The sequence below is a fragment of the Narcine bancroftii genome, chromosome 4, assembly GCF_036971445.1.
Source record: "Narcine bancroftii isolate sNarBan1 chromosome 4, sNarBan1.hap1, whole genome shotgun sequence".
Taxonomy (NCBI): Eukaryota; Metazoa; Chordata; class Chondrichthyes; order Torpediniformes; family Narcinidae; genus Narcine; species Narcine bancroftii.
Genome location: NC_091472.1, coordinates 36,006,273 through 36,031,491, shown reverse-complemented (window position 1 = coordinate 36,031,491; position 25,219 = coordinate 36,006,273). Strand labels below are relative to the sequence as shown.

The 25,219-nt window shown below is 39.9% G+C and overlaps 1 protein-coding gene across 2 annotated transcripts in view; it reads right to left on the bottom strand.

Annotated features, from left to right (window-relative positions):
* The window catches only part of dync2li1 (dynein, cytoplasmic 2, light intermediate chain 1), an 82,872-nt gene that overhangs the window by 45,769 nt on the left and 11,884 nt on the right, over positions 1 to 25,219 (bottom strand). The window contains exons 5-7 of one of the 2 annotated variants that reach the window (XM_069931055.1): positions 23,178 to 23,266; positions 19,254 to 19,440; positions 1,299 to 1,367 (exon numbers count right to left, since the gene is read on the bottom strand). In XM_069931055.1, coding sequence (XP_069787156.1) covers positions 1,299 to 1,367; positions 19,254 to 19,440; positions 23,178 to 23,266 — 345 coding nt within the window. The remainder of the gene's footprint in view (positions 1 to 1,298; positions 1,368 to 19,253; positions 19,441 to 23,177; positions 23,267 to 25,219) is intronic. The other variant, XM_069931056.1, reaches the window with a different exon arrangement.

Sequence of the window (25,219 nt, the reverse complement as noted above, 5' to 3'; positions counted from 1 at the left end):
TGACCATAGGTATCAAGATCCTGGACACCTGGTCCTAAAACGGAATAAGGTATATCGAGGACGGTTATGAGAGAAGGGGCAGCCCATGTCATTCGAGCAATTAAAAAATAAATTTGATTTCTTCTATCTTCAATTAAGATTTTTTTGAGGGATAATTTAGGCCCGTTTATGGTCCTGCCAGTATGTAGTGACATGGAGGCTAATTTGAAAGAGGATCACACATAAATTCATCTCTGCTATGTATCTCGTGTTCCAAAATGAGGGCCTGAAACTGAGCTTTCATAAATCGAGGCAAAGATGGGAGTCAGACTTAGGAACAACAATTCATGAACAGTACTGGTCCTACTTATGTCGGGACAGCATGACAGTCGTCATTAATGCCAGATATAGGCTGGTGCAGTACAATTTCCGGCATCAGCTGTATTTTACACCGCAAAAATTACACAAAGTAAAATTAGAAATCTCAGAATTGTGTTTTAGATGCAGCATAGAGACAGGAACCTTTGTAGATTCAACCTGGCTATCCACCAAGATGAGACCCTTTTGGGTAGATCTAGGGGATATTTTGGGGAAGAAAAATCACAGGGGTAGACTTTCCGGAGGACTCAGAGCTGATCCTGCTGGGGAATATTGTGGACAAGAGTTTGAGATTGTCCATATATCAAATTCAGTTTGTAAAAGTTGCCTTGGCTGTGGCCAGGAAATGAATAGCAGTTACCTGGAAGTCTGACTCCTAGATGAACACCACACGTTGGGGAAAGGAGATGCAGAGGTGTGTCCTCCTGGAGAAAATCACCTACAATCTGAGGAGGAGGTATGATACATATGTTGAAGTGTGGCAACCATACTTGCAGAACATTGGAACGCAGGTATGATTGCACCACCCCCCCCCCCCCCACTTCTTTTCTTTAAAAGGAACGATGGATGGTAAGTTCACACCAGTCCCGGAATGCCAGAAGTGAAGAAAAACTCTGAGACCCGGTTTTTGTAGGGTCTCTTTTTGTTTTGCTTTTTTTTCTATGTACTTTAGGTTGCTTAGGAATCTTCTTGGCTTATGCTATCTTTGGATTATTTCTGTGATCTGTTTATAACCATCGTTATTCTGTTGTTTTATTTTTCTTTTGTAACTAGTATGTGTTTGTTGATTTCTTGTTTTGGGGTGGGGGTGGGAAAAAAAACTTGATATAATATACTCTGTAAAAGGGGACTAAAGTTTTCTGGTGTTGTTTGAAATGCAAAATCTTTAAAATCAAAAATAAAATATTCAAAAATAAGTCACAATATAATCTTCACTGTACCTGAAAAATATCATACTTGCTTCCAATTATAACTAGAGGAAGAGGAAAAGGATCAACAAGTTCCCAATCCTGTTGGAATATCGAAGAAGAATACTTTTGAATTTATGGAATACTCACATTGTTTTAAAAATAAGCAAAAAATTTCCATGCATGTCCAACAGTCTGAATTCCAAATTTAATTTGCCAAAACCAAGTTAATTAAAGCTGAGCAAATGATACCTTCCAAAATAGGTTAATTGGGTATTAATTGGGCGGCAAGGACTCGTGGGGCAAAATGGCCTGTTACTGTGCTGTATGTCTAAATTTTTTAAAATTTAAAATAAAATGACAACAAAAGAACATTTTGTAACTTTTTGAACGAATAGCTTAGAGAAAGACAGATAGATATAGAGATTAAATTGATTCTCGTTTATTTCATTGTAACAAAATCTAAACCAAAACATTACAAATTAACACAGAGATTTTTAAGACAGACGGAATAAAAGTAATGTTTATACCAGTGGTTCTCAACCTTTTTCTTTCCAGTCACATATCACTTTAAGTATTCCCTACGCCATAGGTGCTCTGTGATTAGTAAGGGATTGCTTAATGTGATATGTGGGGGAAAGAAAAAGTTTGAAAACCACTGTTTTAATCGTACCTAATTGACCCATTATGTGCACAGTTTCATAACTCCAAAGAAATGGGCCAATGACAATTTTTCTCAAGCAAAATATTTCAATAACAATTGGGTCGAGAGCAAGGATTCTCAATCTTCCATTTCCACCCACATACAACCTTAAGCAATCCCTTACTAATCACAGAGCACCAATGGCATAGGGATTACTTAAAGTGGTATGTGAGTGGTTAAAAAAAAGGTTGAGAACCACTGATCTAAATATTTTTAACCTCCACCAACAGTATATTAAATATATTGAATTAACTTTTATAAACTATTCATAAAACACTACTCAACATAATTGTATCTGATTTTAAGAATATGCTTTACTTAATTCCTGGCACAACATAATAAATCATCCCAAAATCACAGGGTCATTAATTGCCTGCTGGTGGTGTTCCAGAAATATGCTTTAGGTGTGGGGTGAAGGTTGGGACCTTTGTCTACTCCACCTGGCTGTGTACAAGGGGGAGATTCTTCTGGGAAGACCTGCGGGGCACTCTGAAAAAAATTACGAAGGTGAATTTTCCACAGGATCTGGAGTTCTACCTTTTAGGGGAAATTGGGGAAGTACAGTTCAGACTGTCCAAACACCAAATTCCTTTTGTGAAGATCGCCCTGGAGCCAGGAAGTGTATAGTAGTTATGTGGAAGTTTAGCCCAGCTAAATATTGCACAATGGAATAGGGAAATAGTATTGTATTCCCCTGGAGAAAATCACCTACAATTTACGGAAGAGATATGACACATTTGTTGAAGTGTGGCAACCGTATCTGAGGCACATAGGTGCACAGATATTATTTACATCCCCTCCCTCTCCGAATAAGAGAAAATAAACAATCTGTCCCAAACGTTGAAGGATTAAAAGTATGAAACAGGGAATGTGGTGCAGATGATGTGTTTTTGCCTCTACCTGTTTTTATTTAACACCCGAGGTCCACTAGCCTTAAGGAGGATCAAGGTCTTTGTCAGTATTTAGGTGGTTTTTGTATTTTTATATTTTGGTATTTGAATAATTTAAAGGATAGGGAGGGGAAGGTGTAAGGAGGGGAAAATAAAGACTCTGCAAAGCATATTACGTGGAAAGAGAATGTAATATTTTGTTTATTAGATTTACACGAGTCTTTGGAAAATCAAAAGTTCAAAAAAAAAAATGGTTGCTGCAGGCAACATAATATCATGTTAATAAACACAAAGCAAATCTTGAAGACTCTGAGTTAATTTCCACAACACCCTCCATAACAAATATACCAAATTTGGATACTGTTGGGGATGACCTACCAGACAAAGCTCACATTGAGACTGGCCCTAGACAGGAAGGAGGAAGAAAAGGAGAGCAGCAGTGATAGAGGAGCAAACAATAGATTCTATGGACACAAAAGAGACACATGAATAGTTTGTGGCTTCCCAGGCACTGGGCCAGGACGTCTTGGATTGGGTCCAATGAATCTCCTGAAAAGGGAGGGCGAGCAGCCAGAAAGTGTGGTACAGGAGTAAAAAAACAAAAGTCTGCAGACACTGTGATTGAAGTAAAAATACAACGCTGGAAAAACTCAGCAGGTCAGACAGTGCAATTTATAGAGCAAAGATAAAGATACATAACAAAGTTGTGGTGCATATTGGTCTCAATCACATAGGTAGGATAAAGGATGAGATTTTGAGGAGAGAATACAGAGAGCCAGGTAGGAAGCTGAAAGACATGAACTCAAGGGTAGTAATCTCAGGATTGCTGCCCATGCCATGCACTATTGAAGGTAAGAATAGATTGATATGAAAAATGAAGGCATGGTGCAGGGGGCAGGATTTCAGGTTTCTGGATTATTGGGTTCTCTTCTGGGGAATGTATAATCTGTAGCAAAAGGACAGGTTACACTTGAACTGGAAAAGAACTAATATCCTGGCAGAGGGTATAAGCTAGTTTGGCAAGGGAGTGGGAACCAGAATGATATGGCAGAGTATATAATATATGGCGAAAAAATTGAAGCAATGTAAAGTGAGATTGTGTGGAAGGACAGGAAGTGGAGAGAGCATAAATGTAGTCGGTTTTAAGGACTGAAATATGTGGGGGGGTGTGGCAAGATGGCGTAGGGAGCGGACATGCCTTCCCGGTCTCCCCCAGGCAGTTATATAAATACCCATTTTAAGAATATTTCTTTTTTGTTAAAAGTCTTTGTTTTGTTTATCAATTGTTTTTAGTTTAAAATGGCAACAAAGATTAAGGAAAATAGAGTTCAAATACAGAACAAAACTACACTCTCCGACTTTGGAAGAAACACGGCCTACTTGTCCAGACAGAACCACGGAGTCAAGGCTGGAATCTTCTTAAGAACGGAGCTCATTAATTGGACTGTCAGATAAGCTGGCCTTGGACACCCCTCTGAAAGATGGTGATGAATATTGATTTGAAATGTTTTATGAAGATAAATTGCAGTAATTGGCATTGGTTGCCCGTGAGTTTTAAAAATCCAGATAACATTAAAGTTTATTAGTGATTTTTTTTGGATGGAATATCGGAAGGATGAACTTATTATCTATAAATACAGAACAAAATTACATTCTTTGACTTTGGAAGAAACTTGACCTATTTTGCCCAGACAGAGCCGGAGTTGGTGCTGGAATTTTCTCAAGAACAGAACTTATTAAAGTTGATTTCGGACTCCTTTTTGAAAGATGGCGGCGAATGTTGATTTGAAATATTTGAAATATTTTCTGAAGATAAACATATATATGGAACTCCTTGACCTGCAATAAGGTTTATCAGTGATTTTTTTTGGATGGAATATTGGAAGAGTGAATTTATTATCTGTGAGTATGCATACATTGCAAACAGATTTTAATAGTTTTGAAAAGGATTGTTTTTAAACTAAACAACAAGATCAGTTTAATATTGAGAAAATTGGAAAAAACGGAAACTTTATTAAATTTGGAAACTCAGTAGAAAGAAACTATGAATAAGATTGATGATTTATAAAATTAAAGTCGAAGGAGCAATGTCCAAGAAGAGTTAAAAAAATTTTCTTGAAAATAAACAATAATTTCAACTTAACATTGAGAAGATTGACAAAGTGGAAAATTTGATATTAAATTGGGAAACATAGAAGAAAGAACTTATGAATAACATTGATGCTTTAGAAGATCAAGACCGAAGGAATTATGTTCAAGAAAATTTTAAAAGATTTGAAAAAACTTTTTTTGAAAGTAAGCTACAAATTCAACTTGAGACTGAGAAGAATGGAAGATTCGGTCTTGAACTGGGATGTTCAGAGGTGTTTTAATTCAGTGGATGAAATTCAGGAAGACTTGAAAAAAATTTTTAAAAAAAGCTTTTATTGATTGTAAACAATGTTTAACTCAGTGTTGGGAGGGTGGAAAGGGTGCAAAATTTAATATCAAGTTTGGATTTTCAAAAAAAAGAGTTTTTGAATAAGATTGGTTAAATTGATGGACCGGGGTTTTATGGATATAAGAAATGATGATTTTTCGGTTTATACGTGTATTTTCTCTGCCTGGGGGGGGGGGGAGGGGGTGGTACTTCTGCTCCCGAAAGTCATATGCCACTTGTGGTTTATACCACACCCATTTGGGCTTTTGGGTATTAACCACCACAAGGTGGTTTCCTAAGGGGTTAGGGGAGGTGGGGGGGGGGGTGAAAATTTGAAAATTATTTAGTATCTATTATGTAATATTATACTAAGTCAATTTGAAATGAATGTATGGAGATACTATAAATAAATTTTAAAAAAAAGGATTGAAATATGTTTACTTCAATGTAAGAAACATTAGGAATAAGGGTGAAGAACTTAAGAGTACGGATCAGTATGTGGAATTATGATGTTGCCATTACAGAGACTGGAAGAGTAGCATTACTAATCAGGGATAGTATCGATATGTAGAAAGAGAGGACAATTTTACTTACACACGGTAACAGCCCTTTTGGCCCATGAGCCTGTGCCGCCCAAATACACCAGTTAACCAATGAGGAGGGACTATCTATTGAGACATGGTAGGAGGATGTCAGAAACAGGAAGGAAGCAATCACTCTATTGGGAGAGGTCTATAGGCCCCCAAATAGCCTTTGGGACACTGAGGAGCAGATAAGTAGGCAGATTTTGAATGGGCTGTTGTTATGGGAGACTTCAACTTCCCAGATATTAACTGGCACTTCCTTATTGCAAGAGGGATAGTTGGGGAAGAATTTGTCAAGTGTGTCCAAGAAGAATTGCTAACACAGCATATGACAAGCCAACTAGAGGAAAGGACATACTGGGTCTAGTATTGGGTATAGAATCTGGTCAGGTAATAGACCTCTTGGTGAGGAAGCATTTTGGTGACAGCAATCACAAATCTCTGACCTTTAGCATAGCTATGGACAAGGATAGGAATAGACAAAACAGTAACTGGGGAAGAGATAATTATGATGGGAATAGGCAGAGATTGGGAGAGATAATTGGTAACAGATGTTCGGGGGGGGGGAAGAAATACTGAAGTAAATGTGGAGGATGTTTAGGAAACAATTGTGCGGGTTTCTGGATAGGTTTGTCCCACTGAGACAGGGAAAAGATGGTAAAATAAGGGAAATGTCAAAAGAAATTGATGAAAGTAGGGCAGAAGATGCAGTGCATATGTAGATTTTAGTGAGGTGTTTGACAAGGTCTCGCTTGGTTGACTAATTCAGAAAGCATTTGGCATGGGATTCATTGTTCCTTGGCTGTGTGGATTCTGAATCAACTTGCCTGCAGAAAGCAGAGGGTAGTAGTAGGTGGAATGCATTCTACCTGGAGGACACTGACTAGTGGAGTTCTGCAGCAGTCCGTTCTGGGACCCCTGTTCTTTTGTGATTTTTATAAATGATCTGGACAATGAAGTGGAAGGTCAGTATGCTTGCAGATGACACAGAGGTTAGAGATGTTGTGGATAGTGTTGAAGGCTGTTTTAGGTTACAACAGAATATAGACAGGATGCAGAGTTGGGCAGAAGTGGCAGATGGTGTTCAATCCAGATAAGTGTAAAGTGATACACTTTTGAAGGTCAAACGGTGTGGAAGAACATGGGGACCTTCGGATCCAAATCCATTGATCTCTCAAGGTCGCTGTGCAGGTTGATAGGGTAGTTCAGAAGTTTTAGAACATGAGGTAATGTTGCAGCTATATAAAACTCTGGTTAGACCACATTTGGAATATTGTGTTTAGTTCTGGTTAACATTATAACAGAGGATAAGGAAGCTTTGGAGAGGGTGCAGATGAGATATATGAGGATGCTGTCTGGATTGGAGAGTGTGTCCTATGAGGAAAGGTTACCATAGCTAAGAATAAGGATGAGAGGTGACTTAATAGTCTGCAATATTATGAGGCATAAATAGAGTGGAGTAAAACATGAAAGTCTGCAGTGTGATTGTAGTAAAAACACAGAAATGCTGGAGGAACTCAACAGGTCTCGCAACATTCTCTTGCCATCATGTCTGTCCATGATTTCATGCTCTGCTAAAATGAGACCACTCGCAAATTGGAGGATCAATAATGGACATCCAATCATTATACACCTTCATCCCCCTTACCAAATGTCTCAGACATCAGACATCAGACCCATCAGTCTCCTTCCACCATCACCCTCCTCTGCCTGACAGAACTTATCCTTACCCTCAATAATTTCTACTTTGATTCATTCTATTTTCTCCATCAAAGGGAAAGCCATGGGTACCCACACAGACATCAGCTATGTTTTTGTTGGTTATGAGGAGCAGTCCATGCATAAACCTAAACAGGCAAGGATCCTCAACTCTTCCTCCACTACATTGACAACTATTTTGGTACTGTCTCATGCCCCCATGATGAGCTCATCGACTTTATTCACTTTGCTGTCAACTTCCATCCAGTCTTCAAATTCACTTGGTCCATCTCTAGCAACTCTTTCTCTTTCCTATATCTCTCAGTCTCCATCTCACGAGACAAACACTCAACAGACATCTTCTACAAAACCACCAACTTCCACAACAACCTTGACTACACCTCTTCACCTGTCCCCTGTAACGATTCCATTCCTTTCTCGCAATTCCTCCATCTCCATCGCAACTGCTCCCAGGACGAGGTTTTCCATGCCAGATCATCAGAGACATCTCCTTCTTCAAACAACATGGCTTCTCCTCTACCACCATCATCCTCAATTACTCTCTTTCTGCCGTGGCCCCCTCCTCCCCCCACCCCCACAACCAGGACAGGATTTCCCTCATTCTCAGCTACTACCCCACCAGTCTCCACATCCAACATAACATCCTGCAGTGTTTCCGACACTACTACATCCCAACACCAGACACATCTTCCCTTCTCCTTCTTTCATTGATTTCTGCATGAACTACTCGTTCTGTGATTCCCTCATCCCTTCCCACCAATCGCCCCCTTGGCAACTACTTCTGTGAACGCAGGTGGTGCTCTACTTTCCCCCACACATTCTCCCTCACCACCATTTAGGGCCCTAAAAAATTATTCTAAGTGAAGCAACACTTCACATGTCAATCAACAGGGGTAATCTACTGCATCCAGTGCTCCCATTGTGGTCTTCTCTACATTGGAGAGACTGGACAGGCTTGAAGATCACTATGTTGAGCACTTTGGCTCTGTCTGCCACAATAGCATGGATCTCCCAGTTGGCAACTTATTTCAATTCCCCATCTCATTCTCTTGCTGACATATCTGTCCAGGGTCTCATGCATTGGCAGACTGAGACCACTCATAAATTGGAGGAATACCACCTCATATTCCGTCTGGGTACCCTCCAACTGGATGGCAGTAACATTAACTTATCCCGTTTCCCCCCATCTTTTCTTTGTTTCCTTTCTTCTAGCTCTGTTTCTCTTTCTCTCTCTTCCCTTTTCCCCTTTCACAGAGCAAAAAACTACCCTCCTCCCCTATTCATTCTCACCTTTCCTCTTATCATATCTAATTAACGCCTTTTGACAGTTGGTCTGTACTCGTTCCCCTCCCATTTTTCCCCTTTCACAAGCTTTTTAATATTGGTCCCTTGTCTGTGTTTTGCTTATACTTTGAGGAAGGGCTTAGGCCCAAAATTTCAGTTATTTATCTTGACCTCCTATGGACTCTGCAAGACCTGCTGAGTTCCTCAGGCATTTCTGTCTTTTTAATAAACAGGGTGGAGAGCTAGCAGCTTTTTCCCAGGGTGACAGTAGTAAACACCAAAGGATATCTGAATAAGGTGAGGAGAAGAAAGGGACAGGGGTATGGTTTTTCCACCCCCCCCCCCCCCCACACACACATAGAGGTAAGTGGGTGCCTGGTCTGCATTGTCAGGTAGTGGAGGCTGGTTTAATAAAGCCATTTAAAAGAATCAGACAGACACATGGATGCAAGAAAAATAGAGAGTTATGGGTGTGAGGTTGGGAAGGTTTAGTTTGTTGAGTAGATTAGCACAACATCGTGGGCCAAAGAGCCTGAAGACAAAAATATAGGAAAAAAAGGGTAAACTGAAAAAAAAAAGATATACCATATATTTTGCTCTTGAAACACGCAAAAAGCACTAAAAAAAAGGGTTGTCTTATATGCCAGATATAAAAACGAGACCTTAAATTCTCAAAAGAACTGCTTGACATATATTCGGCGAATAAGACGACCCTGAAGTACCTCCTTCCTGAGTTGCCCACTCCTGCCCAGGAACCGGTGCCCCCCAAACAGACATGTAGCTGTGGTTCCTGCACCGAGCACACTTGGGCAGCAAGGCGACTTCTTTGATGCAGAGGGCACCACACCCAATGTTGAAAATGAGTCGCCGTTGCCAACTCCGGCTGTAGCCGATACTGAAGACTTGGACTTCAGCACCGTTTGGCCTTCCTGGCCAGAAGCAAAGGTTTTTTTTAAACTGGCATTGTAATCTCTTGCTTGCTTAATTTACAGATTTGTCACTTGGCAATTGGGGTCTGGTAACAAAGTTTGGGTTGTTGCTGGGAGGCCCAGACACCAGTCCCTGGCAGAAAACTGACGGGTCGTTTTATACACCCGATATATGATAAAACCATGAAATTCAGGCTGAAAATTGGGACCCATCTTATCTGAAGGTCGACTTATATGCCGAAATTTATGGTAGTTACAGTCATATTTGAAATTATATAATCTTAATATTATCCTTTTTAAATTTAATTTCAAAATATAATTCCCACGCTGAGGTTATTCAATAATAGAACGTAGTGTTTTAAGAGTAGGGCTTCATTAATTACACCATTCACAATAATTTAAGTTGACTGTAAGATTGGGGATAAGCAAAAAAAGTACATTTATATTCTAAAAATAAAAATGCCAGAATATCAGCAGCGAATTTTGAGTATTCCTACATCCACATACAGTATATTTTGTAATGGATTATCTATAATTAACGTCATTTTTGAATCGGGCACAATTGTTGACAGAGAGGGACAGAGAGAGAATAGGAAGCATATTTAAACAGAAGTAACTCCAAATTTTGACAGCATAGTGATTTTATTAAAATTTAAGAAAAAACTATGTTTTTTGGAATTCAACTTTTAAATTATTGAATTTTTAGTTTAAGATTAAGGATCATCAGAGCAGGTCAGATTTTTATAGGAAATACTATACATCAGGAGTTTCTTCACCAGAGAAAGCAAATAATGTGGACATTTCTCCATGGGAGGACTGGTGCTAAGAGATATGAAAGAGGCATTTATTAAAAAAATTAAGATTTTCAAAGCAGTGCCCCTGAAATACAATCACCCAAAGTACAGCGTGTTGGGAGATTACTGTCATTTATACAAGAACAATTTAAAGATGTACCAAAATTCTTACTTACTGGAGTCACACAGGTATGCAAGATACACCAGCTACACAAGTCATAGACTATGGAACAGACCCTTGGCTCAACTTGCCCATGCTGACCAAAATATCCCAATCCACCTGTCTGTATTTGGCCAATATCCCTCTAAACCCATACTATCCATGTATTCATCAAATTTTTAAAATAAATGTTGCATTAATACCTGCCTTAACCACCTCCTTTGACAGCCCATTTCATACCCTAACCACCCTTTGGGTAAAAAAGGTACCCCCTTCAAGTTACAGATTATACTACCATGGATAAAAGACTCTCTGTGTTCATCTGATCTATTCCTCTCGTGATTTTGTATACCTCATTAGGGGGAGAGTTGAGCAGGCTAGGCCTTTATTCCTTGGAGCATAGGAGGATGAGGGACAATATAATCATCCTTCATCCTTCTGCACTTCAAGGAATAAAGCCCAGGCCTGCCAAATCTCTCCCAAAAGCTCAGAAACCCAAGTCCCAGCAACATCCTTGTAAATCTTCACTGCATTGTCCTCAGATCAACATCTTTCTCATAACATAATGACCAAAACTGAAATAATACTCGAAATGGAGCCTCAGCAATGTCTTGTAAAACTGCAATATGACTTCACAACTTCTATACTCAAAATTCTGACTGTTGAAGGACAATGTGCAAAAAGCCTTTTTGACCATCCTATCTACCTGTGACACATCTTTCAAGGTACTGTTACAAGCCCAGAAGACCCATAAACCCAGCAGCAAACCAAAAAAATTGGTTACTTAAACAAAAGTTGCCTTTAATTATCTTTAAACATGAAAACAGAATCACACTTTAAATGATCACTATTGACTTAACTAACCTAACTTAATCCCCTTCTAATTCTAAGGGCACGTGTACGTAATGTGTGTGTAAGTTCAGAAAAGTTATTTGGTTCACTGTCCAATCTCACTTCGCATTCCTCCAAGTTCACTGGTTGCAGGCAATTCTTATACTCTGCATAGAATTTAACATTTATAAAGTTCACCAGGCGTTGGTGCTTGAAAGGTAAATGGTTACTGCTCAGGAAGGTTCTTGTCAGTTTAGAGAGAGAGAGAGATTTGTTGTTCCAGGACCTCTACAACTAATTCCTTTTTAATCAGCCACTTCAGTGTCTTGCTAACGAAACTTGCCTCATCAGGGTTTTCCAGTTGATAACCTCTTTCTTTCAGGTTACCACAGAGTGCCTTTTTGTTTCTCTTATTCCAAGTGAAACATTAGACAGCTAGTCCTCTATTCTTGCATGAACCACAAAGGCTTTGACCAGGGTGAATTAAGAACTCACAAACTGTCTTCCAAATGGGGCTTTCCACAAGCTTGCCCGCTTGTCCTGTTCCAGTCCCAGCTGCTGTTGCTGGCTGTAACATTGTAGAACTGATGTGTGTGTGTGTGTGTGTGTGTGTGTGTGTGTGTGTGTGTGTGTGTGTGTGTGTGTGTGTGTGTGTGTGTGTGTGTGTGTGTGTGTGTGTCTGTCTGTCTCTCTCTCTCTCTCACACACACAGAAAGCCTGTTTGATTCTTTGACTCTCTCTGCTTGCCAAACCACATACCCTCTTAGAACAGCTCCAGACAATCTGCAGCTCCAACAAGCTCTTTCATCTGTTGCCTTTTTGTAAACAACAATCCATTAGTGAAGTCTCTTGGGCACTCTCCAAAGCTCTTGCAAAGACTGTTGGCCATGACATGTCTAGCTTGGGGCAGAGCCCCAGTATTTTAAATAAGATCTGTTTTAAAGTGTTTGTATGTAACCTACTCTTACAAATCTTTCCCAATTTATCTCCCAAACACACATCTATATACTCTGTCACAGTACTATGTACCTGCACTCCTAGATCCCACTACTCTACAACATACCCCAGATCTCTATCATTTACTGTGTAGATTCTACCCTTGTTAAACCCAAAATGGAACATTTTCTCCATATTAAATTCCCTCAACCATTCCTCTGCCCACCTGTCCAAATAGTATTGTTACCACAATATGCCACAGCAGAAATAGATGATAAACACAAAAGGAAGATAAATAAATATTCACAATTGCTGTTCAGGTAAGAAAAAAAGTGTGCTGTTTCAACAGTGCAGATCTTTTGGTTGTAAATAGAGCAGATCCTTTAGTAGTCCTGGAGGAGTTTATACTTAGGGTAGTATGGGAAGTTTCATGAGGCTGACAGCTGTTAGATTAAAACTGTTCTTGAATCTGGAGGTGCTGAACTTCTGTAACTTCTGCCTAAAGGTAGCAGAAGAGATTTTGACCAGGGTGATGGAGATCTTGAAGATGTTTTCCACTTTCTTGAGGCAGCACCTCTTATATATGTTTTCAATGGATGGGACAACATTTAATATATTAGCAAAAATTTGTGTAGGTGACAGAATGCAACATGGTAATTAATAAACAGGCTATTTTCAAATTGACAGACTCTAATGAACTCTAACCTCAGGAATTCTTTGCAAATTTTTAGACTTGCATAGAAAGATGTGAAATGAAATTTAATTGGATTGATTCATGCACTTAAGATACTATGAGGATAAAGTTGGTAATTAGTTGATGAAAGGACAAGGCATTTATTTCAGAAAGTTTAGGAAATTAGCATTTCTTTATATGAACAATCAGGAGCCATGGGCCCAAAGCAGAAATTAATCCTTAGTCATTAGGAATTGAAATTACTTTTGTTTTTGAAAACTCTACTTAAAGGCAGTAGATTCTCAGTCTTGAAGTACATTCAAATCACAGGCAGAAGTTGATTGATTCTGGTATACAGGTTTTATTTTTACATATATTTCCAAGTCAATTTTATCTTCAAGATGGAAAATGCACACACAAGAAAAAGCACATGTACAGGGGGAGGAGTCCAGATCAACAAAAGGTGTTAATTCAATATGATAAGGGGAGAGGTAGAATTGATTATGTGAAAGGAGACAGAAAAATGGGAGTGACGGAAGGTGACGGGGGGAAGAAGTGTGGTGGTGACGGGTTTAAACGAAAGCCAGAGAAGACTATATTGATGCCATCTGGTTGGAGGGTGTCAAGTCAGAATATGAGGTGTTTTATTCTAGTTTTTTCAGCCTCATAATGACTCATTCGACTTTCCTTGGCACAACTCTAGTCCTTATATTGAAAAATGGCAACTGCAGACTCCAAAGGTGATCAAAAGCTAAGAAGCAAGCCTAGCTCTCTTATACCTGCACCAAATAAGCAATTAAACATGTCTGAGTTCTCACAAACACCTGTGAAACCAAATGTCCCAAACATTGTGATGTCCTGAAATGAGAGGATTGTGTATTAAAAGTGCTGTAATTTCTACAAGGTTCATCTAAAATATGTACAAATAACCTTGAATACAATCTGGAATGTGCACTTTTATTAAATGTGATTTGTTTGATTACAAATTTAAAATTGTGCAGCACAGGGGCAAATAAATGGAAAGAAAAGATACTTTATCCCAATCATTATGGAGGGCACTGCACCTCCACAGTAATGTATAGCATCAAAAGCACAAGGCAGAAAAGAAAGAACAATTACTGAAAGTGTAGAGATAGGGGAACTCATTCTGCCCATGAGTGAAACATGAAAATGTGCAGACACACTGAAATGCTGGAGGAACTTAGCCAGTCTTTCAGCATCCATAGGAAACAAAGATGTAATGCTGATGTTTCAGGCCTGAGACCTTCTTCAAGGAATAAGAAGAATGAACAAAAAACAGGAAATCTCAGAATACACACAGTGCTGGCTATGGGAGGAGTCCAGACCAACAAAAGGTGTTAATTCAATATGATAAGGGGAGAGGTGAGAATTGATTATGTGAAAGGAGACAGAAAAAAGGGAGTGAAACAGCTGGGGGAAGGTGACGGGGGAAGAACTGTGGTGGTGGCGGGTTTATAACGAAAGCCAGAGAAGACTATATTGATGCCATCTGGTTGGAGGGTGTCAAGTCAGAATATGAGGTGTTGCTCTTCCAATTTGTGAATGGTCTCAGTCTGGCAGTGCACAAGACTATGGATAGACACGTCAACAAGGGAATGGGTTAGAGAACTGAAATGGGAGATCCATGCTATGGCGATGGACAGAGCCAAAGTGCTCAACAAAGCAGATTCACAAGTGAAATGTTGCTTCACTTGGATAGATTGTTTGGGGCCCTGAATGATGGTGAGGGAGGAAGTGGAGCATCTCCTGTGGTCACAGGAGTATCAAGGGGATGATTGGAGAGGATGGAGATGTGGACAAGCGATTCACGGAGGGAGCAGTCCCTGCAGAAGGCAAAGAGGGGAATATGTGTCTAGTGGTGGGATCACGAAGAAGGTAGCAGAAATGGTGGAAGAGGATGCATTGGATGCGGAGGCTGGTGGGAATGATAAGTGAGGACATGAGAAATCCTGTCGATGCATATGGAGACGGAAGGGGGCAGGGCAGATATGTAGGTAATGAAGGATATGTGGGTGAGGGCCGAGTTGATGGTGGTGGAGGGAAAGTCATGTTGTTTGAAGAAGGGGGACAACATCTCTGATGATCTGGCATGGAAGCCCTTTACAGGGGAAAGAGTGTGAAGAGGTGTAGTCTAGGTAGCTGTGGGTGTGTAAAAAAAATGTCTGTCAAGAGTTTGTCTCCCAAAATGGAGATAGAGAGATCGAAGAAAGGGAGAGTGTTGCTAGAGATAGACCAAATACGCTTGAGGTCAGGGTGGAAGTTTGCAGCAAATTGGATGAAGTCAATAAACTCATAATGGGTGCATGAGGCCACAACAAAGTAGTTGTCGATGTAGCAGAGGACGACGCGTTGAGGGGGCTTGCCTGTGAGGGCTTCTAGCATGAACTGCTCCACATAGCTAACGAAAAGGCAGGCACAGCTGGGGTTCATGCCGGTACCCATGGCTATTCCTTTGACCTGGAGAAAATGGGATGAGTCAAAGCAGAAATTATTGAGAGTGAGGACAGGTTCTGCCAGTTGGATGAGTGTGGTGGTGGAGGACTGATTGGGTCTATTGTCCAGAAATAAATGAAGGGCTTTGAGGCCTTCGGTTTGGGGGATGGAGGTATATAGGGATTTGAGGCAGTCAAGTTCAGGGAACTGACTAGAAGTAGTTGAAATGATGGAGGGCATGTGAAGTGTCCCAGATGTAGGTGGGGAGGGACTGGACTGGGGGGTGGACAAAAAGAGTTGAGGTAAGCGGAGACCAATTCGATGAGACAGGAGAATATGGACACGATGGGTCTGCCAAGACAATTGGGTTTGTGGATCTTTGGAGGTAGAAACAGGTGGTGCGGGGTTGGGAAACAATCAGGTTAGAGTCCATGCCAGGGAGGTAACCAGAAATGAGGAGATCAGAAATGGTGCATGATACAGTGATTTGATGAGGTCCTATTGGAAGGGTAAGTAAGAAGAGGTGTCTGAGAGTTTTTGTCTGGCTTCAGCCAGATAGAGGTCAGTTTGGTGGGGTCCTGTTGGAGGGGAAAGAAAGGGGAGGTGTATGAAAGTTGTCAACTGGCTTCAGCCAGTTCTGCCATACACAGGATTAAATGTATGTAATACACTAGATTGTTTGTAGAGGTGTTCATGACCCAGGAAGACCTGTTTTAGGAGGAATGCTGGGACACAAGGATTATTCCGGTAGAAAGAACTTATGCATTACCAAGTTGTCTGAATGGGCTGCAACTGTTCACTGATCACAGAACAGTATTGCAGAGGAAAAGGACCTTTGACCCACAATATCTGCACCAACATGATGCCAATCTAAATTAATTCCATTTACCTACACATGATTTACATCCCTCTATTCCCTGCCTGGTTATTCGCCTGCATAAATGCCTCTTAAAGATTGGCATTTTGTCTGTGTCTACCATTTCCCTGTTAGGTACTAGGTACCTATCACACCCTGTGTAAAATAAAAGTTTCTGTCATCTTAAATCTATGCCCTTTAGTATTTGAAATTTCCACCATGGGAAAAAGACTCCATCTCAAAATGTCCAAGACCTCTCACAATGTTATACACTTTTATCAGGTTTTCCATCAGGTTCTGATATTCTGGATATGTCCAATCTCCCCTTGTTCTCCAATCAAGACAACATCATAGTGAACCTCTACTGTGCTCTCAAAGACTTCACACCCTTTCTAAGTATGGTGAGTAGAATTACACACAATGTTGTAAATGTGGCCTCCCTAAAATTTTATATGGCTGCTGCAACACTACTTGTCAACTTTTATAGTTAGTGTTCAGACTTGTGAAGACAAGGATGCCATATGCCTTCTTTACCTTTAAGTTTAGACATAGAGCATGGTAACAGGCGTTTTCAGCCCACAAGTCCATGCTGCCCAATCTACACCCCATTAACCTCCCCTTTTGAACGGTGGGAGGAAACCGGAGCCCTCGGAGAAAAACCCACGCAGACACGTGGAGAATGTACAAACTCCTTACAGACAGCATGGGATTTGAACCCAGTCCAGTCTCGATCGCTGGTGCCGTAAAGGAGTTGTGCTAACCGTCAACCGTGTCTCTCTTTTCACTTGGACTGCCACTTTCACAGACCAATGGACTTGCACCCCAAGATTCCTCAATACATCAATGTTCCCAAGGGTCTTTCCCTTTTCCCTCTTGCATTTGACTTCATCTTACATGTCTCCAGATAAAACTCCATCTGCCATTTCTTCTCAAATTTGCAACTGATTAATATCCTACTGTATCCTTTTACAATCTTTCTCATTATCCATAACTTTATTATTTTTGAATCACTTGCAAATGTATTAATCAGACCATGTGTATTTTCATCCAAATCACTAATACACTATCCAAATAACAGAGGTCCTGGAATGGATCCTTGTAGAACACCACTGGTCACAGACTTCCAATCAAAAACATACCTGCTATGGTCTTTGTCCAAGCCAATTTTGGACTGAGTTTATTCACATGTGAATTAATGTTCAGGAGCAGGCTGGCATTAAACAAAATCGAGAGAGCGCAATTTCTAATCATTTAAATTGATATAGTTTTTAAATGAAAGAAAATGTACAAAAACTCTTCTTACAGGACAAATAACCAAACTTTCCAATGGTTTGTAATATTTAATAATTTGCTGATGAAAAGTGAGGTGCTACATTTTGGAAAGGCAAATCTAAAGAGGTCCATATACATTGAATGGTAGACAATTGAGGAGTGCAGAGCAACAAAGAGATTTAGGAGTTACGGTAAATAGTACCTTCAAGGCTGATACTCAGGTAGATGGTGTGGTGAAGAAGGCATTTGGAATGTTGGCCTTCATAAATCGGAGTATTGAATCCAAGAGTAGGGAGGTTATGATGAAATTGTTCAAAGCATTGGTGAGGCCAAATTTGGAGTACTGTGTACAGTTTTGGTCACCAAATTATAGGAAAAATATAAACAAAATAGAGAGAGTGCAGAGAAGGTTCATGAGAATGTTGACAGGATTTCAGGGTCTGAGTTACAGGGAAAGGTTGTGCAGACTGGGGCTTTTTTCTCTGGAGCGTAGAAGACTGAGAGGGGACTTGATAGAGGTGTTTAAGATTTTAAAAGGGACAGACAGAGTAAGTGTGGATAGGCTTTTTCAATTAAGAGTGGGGGAGATTCAAACTAGAGGTTTAAGATTGAAGGGGGAAAATTATAAGGGGAATATGAGTGGAAATTTCTTTACGCAGAGGGTGGTGGGGATGTGGAATGAGCTGCCGGCAGACGTGGTAGAGGCGGGATCATGGGTTACATTTAAGGAAAGACTGGATCGTTACATGGAGAGGAGGGTCTAGAGGGGTATGGACCGGGTGCTGGTCAGTGGGACTAGGAGGGTGGGGATTTTCTACAGCATGGACTAGTAGGGCCGAACTGGCCTGTTCTGTGCTGTAAGTGGTTATATGGTTAAATGCTTTACTAAAGTCCATGTAGACAACATCCACTGCCTTGTCAATATTAATCACCATCATCACTTCCTCAAAAGACAAAATCAAATTTGTGAAACAGCATCTTCCTTGCATACAACATGCTGATTATAAACAGGATCTCTCTTGCACGAAGCTTTGTGAACTATAATATATATACTATATATAGTTTACTATATATAGTAAACTACTGTTTACTATCCGAGCCCACTTCTGTTCACTTCATTTTTTTTTTAAAAACGTGTCCACATTGACAATTTCAACTGCACGAACATTAAGCATAATATATTTTTGCTCTCCAACCAGCTGTGATGCAGTAGCACTCTGCATCCACTTTTCCAGTCTATCAACTTATACTATAGACAAACTCTACTTTTTATTAATAACTTTCCAAAACATTATTTTAAATAAAATCATTTGTATTTTATAAAAATTGGGAACGAGGTGAAGAGGATAGAAACTAATCTTAAAATGACGACTGACTTGCATTTCTGCAACATTTATTCTATATTTGCTAAAGCTGAGACCATATCTTCTTTAACTTTACTTCTTGACATTGCAATACAGGAGGTTTTCTGAAGTTATACTCACCGGGTGATTTTTTTGCAACGTTTTCCAAGTCCTTTGCTTGATCTCATTTACATTAATGGAATCATTTTTACCTAGTTCATTTATGGTTTTGTTTATATGGTCCTTTGTCACACTCAGTAGCTTCTCCATGCTTGGCCACAAGTCATTGGGTAAGGAAAGATCCAAAACCAAAACAACAGAAAGGGTCCTAGTAAGAATGAAACAATGTATGTCGTCATTTGCTTTCAATGGAGTTTAATCAGATCAGGCATGATAATGTAAAATGGCCTGAACTTCAATTTCTTTCATGCATAAGCGGAGGGTGATCAGCCAGTGGTCATGGTACATCTTGGTACCAAAGACATTGGCAGGAATGGAGTAGAGGCCCTGCAAAGTAAGCTTAGGAGTTAGGGAAGAGGCTGAAGAGTAGGACTTCCAAGGTGGCAATCTTTTGATTACCGCTACTCCTGGAGCCACAAGCTGGGGAAGGTCAGAACAGGAAGATAGTGAGGCTGAAGAGGTGCAGGGGGCATGGTTTCAAGTTCTTGATCATTGGAACCTTCTCTGGGGGAGGAGTCACATGTACTAGTGGGATGGATTGCACCTGAACTCCAGGGGAAAATCAATATCTTGGCAGGGATATTTGCTAATGCTCTTAGTGGGAGATTTCAAGAGGGATCAGAAGCAGATTGGAAGGAGTGATTATTAGGGAGGATGGCAGAGCAGCAATGGATAGAGATTCAGCAAGAAATGGGGAAGGTGCAGGATAAATACATACCAAAAGGAAATAAATATTCAAATGAAAAAAGGTCACCACTGTGGGTGACAAGGGAAGTCAATGTGAAAGTAAAAGAGGAAGCAAGGAAGCAAAAATTAGTGGAAAAATAGAGGATTATGGTTTTTAAAAAACTTACCAAAGGTAACTAAAACATTCATGAGGAAAAAGATGAATTATTAAAGAATGCTAGCAAATAATATTTAAAAAGATACAAAAAGCTTCTTCAAATATATAAAGAATAAAAGAGAGGTAAGAGTAGATATAGGACCACTGGAAAATGATGCTGGAAGAATAACAATAGGAGACAGGAAGATGGCAGAGGAACTAAATGAGTATTTTGCATCAATCTTCACTGTGGAAGACACTTGCAGCATGCCAGATGTCAAAGGGTATCTGGGAAGATAAGTGAGGGCAGTTACTATTTCAAGGGAGATGGTGCTTAAAAAGTTGAATGGATTGCACCATTGGGTCCTGAAAGAAATAGCAATAGAGATTGTGGAGGCTTTGGTAATAATCTTTCAGGAATCAATAGATTCTGGCATGGTTCAGGACTGTAAAATCACAAATATCGCCCATTAATTAAGAAGGGGCAACAGAAAGGAAATTATAGACCAGTTGCCTGATGTCAATGGTTGGGGAAATGTTGGAGCCACTTGTAAAAGATGAGGTTATTGAGTACTTGGAGACATATGACAAGAAAAGCCATTTGGATTCTGGAATGAATGGCTTTGTGGCCAAGTTTTCAGACTATAAGGAGGTAGGTGGAGGAGCAGGTAGTGCAGAGAAAACACAAAGGCTGTAGAAACACTTAGATAGATTATGAGAATGAGCAGAGAAGTGGCAAATAAAATTTTAGTCCCTTTTACATAGAACCCTCAAGCCAGCTTTCCTCTGGGTTTTATACACTTTACTTACCTGCATGAACGCAGAAAAGGTAGATTGACAGGTCCATTTCGCTCCTTGTTTCTTCCGCTAAGGGACCTAGTGTCAGAAGTGGAGCGAAGTCGCACCGCCTCCTGCATAAACTGACGAGCACTGAAACCAGTTTGAAAGGGAGATGGCTGATGACGTCGCAATGACGTCCTCAGCCTGCAACGGAAGCACGCGTATTTTAAAATTAACCATCTGCGAATTTCCCAGTACGTATGTTCTACATCACAGCAGAGGGTGGTGCTGCTGTGCATCACGTCCCATCCCTCTTGCCCTGGGAAGCCAGCTCATCTCGTAAAAGGACTCAGCGATCTACTTTCAGTGTGAACAGTGAATCCATCTTTCCAATTCCCCTTTTACATAGATCTTGAGTTGGGAATAAGGTGGCTTCTCTATGTAAAAACCCCTATATAATGTCATAAAGTTCATGCACTTAGGTAGAAAAAGTAAACAAGCTGAATATTTTTTAAATCTGAAGAAAATTTAAAATGCCCAGATGTAAAGGGACCTAGGAGTGCTCGTAATAGCCTGAAGGTAAACGTGGAGGTTGAGACTGTGGTGAAGAAGGCAAATGCAATGCTTAATTTAAAGAGGAATATGATGTGATTCTGAGGATCAATGAGGCACTGGTGAGACCTCACTGGGAGTATTGTGAACAGTTTTGGGCTCTTCATTTAAGAATAGATCTGCTGACATTGGAGAGGGTTCAAAGGAGTTTCACTAAGTTGATTCCAGGAATGAAAGGGTTATAATACAAGGAATGTTTGACATCTCTTGGCCTGTATTTGACGGAATTTTGGAAAATGATGGGGGAATCTCACTGAAGCATTTTGATTGCTGAAAGGCATGGACAGAGTAGATGTTGAAAGGTTGTTTCTCATGGCAGGAGAGTCTAGGATGAGGGCACAAATTCTGGATTAAAGGCCGTCTGCTTAAAACAGAGACGCTTAGGTATTTCTTTAGCCAGAGGGTGGAAAATCTGTGGGATTTGTTGCCATAGGCAGGTCTGGAGGCTAGGTCATTGGGTATATTTAAGGCAGAGATTGATAGGTTCTTGTTTCACCAGGGCATCAATGGTTAAGGGGTGAAGGCTGGACAGTGGGGGGTGAGTGGGAAAATGAATCAGCTCATGATTGAATAGTGGGGCAGACTCCAAGGGCTGAATAGCCTACTTCTGTTTCTATGTCTTAATGTCTAAAATGAAATGCTCAGCATCCATTTCAGCAATTACACTATCAAATTCTCGAGACAATTAACAAATTGCACAATTTCTTTAATCAACATATCTACTCGTAAATCACAGATAAATTGTGAAAGACACTTGTATAGATCAGATGTTTCTTCAAAAAAAAAAGATAACTAGTATGCCCAAGATCTGTAGGATCTTGTCAATATTTTGAGGAATTCTGGTTTGCCAGTATTTGTAGTTCTGTAAATGTTACAAATCAATCATCAGTGCACATTTATTCATTCATGCAATTCTTTCTTCTTTCTTTGGCTTGGCTTCGCAGATGAAGATTTATGGAGGGGTATGTCCACGTCTGCTGCAGGCTCGTTGGTGACTGACAAGTCCGATGCGGGACAGGCAGGCACGGTTGCAGCGGTTGCAAAGGAAAATTGGTTGGTTGGGGTAGAGTGTTGGGTTTTTCCTCCTTTGTCTTTTGTCAGTGAGGTGGCCTCTGCGGTCTTCTTCAAAGGAGGTTGCAGCCCGCCGAACTGTGAGGCGCCAAGATGCACGGTTGGAGGCGAGATCAACCCACTGGCGGTGGTCAATGTGGCAGGCACCAAGAGATTTCTTTAGGCAGTCCTTGTACCTCTTCTTTGGTGCACCTCTGTCTCAGTGGCCAGTGGAGAGCTTGCCATAGAATACGATCTTGGGAAGGCGATGGTCCTCCATTCTGGAGACGTGACCCACCCAGTGCAGTTGGGTCTTCAGCAGTGTTAATAGCTATGTAACTATGCATAATGCAGCATTTAATTTAAAATTCTGTTTATAATAATAAAATTACAACAAATACTGTAAATTGTGCAACAAACACAAATAATAATAAAACAAAAAAATTCAGTGGACAACCAGGGGGACATAATAACCATAGTTCAAACTTCTTCATTGTGGACTGTTCTCAGCATGGGTCTCTAGAATTTGTGTGTGGTATGAAGCAGTTGTCAGGTATTTCACCATGATTCAATAAAACAAAAGACAAACACAAAAGCATGCAACAGATAGTAATACAAACCTTATGTTGTCGACTGTAATTGGAATCTGGGCAAGGTCAGACAATGAGGTTCCACCACCTAGTTCCCAAAAGTGGGCAATGTCCTTTGGCTGCAAAACAGAGTTCAGCACATAAATCATTGAAATACATATAAACAAACTTGCATTGCAGCAGTTACATACAGGAAAGAATTTAAATTTAGACATGGGTGTTGAATTTTAGCAACTCAAATAAGGACAGAACATGGTAGGGTCGTGAGGAGTGCCGAGGAATTGGGAGATATAAGGTATGAGCATTCAGGTAGTCAGGCAGCATTTAGCATGTACTTCATTGAGTACAGGAGTAGGAGCATCATATTATGGGTGTCCCAGACATTTGGAATATTGTGTGCAGCTCTAGTTGCCTTTCAATGGAAATGATGTAATGAGACTGGAGAGTGCAAAAATAAAGGATATTACTGGTAATGCAGGGTTTGAGTTATAAGGAGAGGGTAGATAAGTTGAACTTTTTTCCCTTGTCCATAAGCGGAGGAGGGGTGATCTCGTATGCTAAATTGTGAGGGGCATAATTGAGGTAAATAGTCACATTCTCTTCACTCTCCCTTAATCTAGGTGAGAGTGGGTAAGATTTAAAAAGGATCAATCTTTTCACACAGAGGATGGTGTACATATAGAGCAAGCAACCAGATGAAGTTCTAAAGGTAAATCAATTATGATATTCAAAAGATATTTGGACAAGTATGTGATTAGAAAGGGGTTAGAGGGATATAGGCCAGGTGCAGGCAAAGTAACTCAGATAAGTAACAGGGTGGCAGGTGTTGATATGTTAATGACTATTGACTGCAGAAGATTCTTTAACAGAAACACAGAGGCTACATTGCAATGCAAACCACTAGTTAGCTATCAAAAGGATGGCCAGATTACAGTTTGCCAAGAAATTATTTAAAAGAGCCTGTAGAACTCTGGAAAAAGGTCTTGTGGACAAATGAGGCCAAGAGTGATAGCAAGAGCAAAGTGTAGAGGTGTAAAGGAACTGCCCAAGATCCCAAGCACACCACCTTTGCCATGGTTTGCATTTAGGAGTGTAGCCTCTATATTTCTATTCATGAGGTTTTCTGTGGACAGTCATCATTGACATATCCACAACTACTTCGGAAGAGGGTTTCTGATCTGTCGGACATACATGTGGGGATTTTTCTTCATTATGATGAGAATTCTTCTGTCATCAACAGTGGAGATCTTCCTTGGAAAACCAGTTCCTTTACAATATGAGCTTGCTAGTATACTCTTTCTTCTTAATGATGTACCAAACAATTAATTTTGGTAATCCTAAAGTTTGGGTGATGTCTCTTCCTGATTTATTCACGTTTTTCAGCCACACAATGGCTTATTTGACTTTCATTGGCACAACTCTGGTCCTCAAGTTGAAAAATGTACTGTTCAATTTTGCATAATATAAATATCATTAAAAATATTTTAAAAATAAAAAAAAGACTACTACAGATTCGAAAGGTGATCAAAAGCTTAGAAGCAGGCCTGGCTCTCTTATTCCTACACCAATGAAGTAATTAAACAAACACCTGTGAAGCCAAATGTCCAATCATTATGGTGCCCTGAAATTAGCGAACAATGTATAAAAAGTGCTGTAATTTCTACATGGTCAAACTAAAATGTATACAAATAACCTTGAATAAAATCTGGAATGTGCACTTTAATTACCAGTACATGTGAATTGTTTGATAACCAATTTAAAACTGTGGAGCTCAGGGACAAATAAAGGAAAAAAGTGTCTGTTCCAAACATTATGGAGGGCACTGTATAAACATATCATTTAATTCATTCTACATAACTTTATATTTTGTCTTGGACCAGTTAAGAACATTTCATATGTGTAGAATTTTAATACAATCTCATTAAGTTTTGTCATATTGATCTTATTTCAGAGAAGATTGGTGGTATCCCCAAGAATGTGCTCACAATCAAAACATACACATTAATTTGTTACCTGCCCATACTGTTATGAGGTATATTATATATTAATAAATCTTTAAAAGAGATAGATTG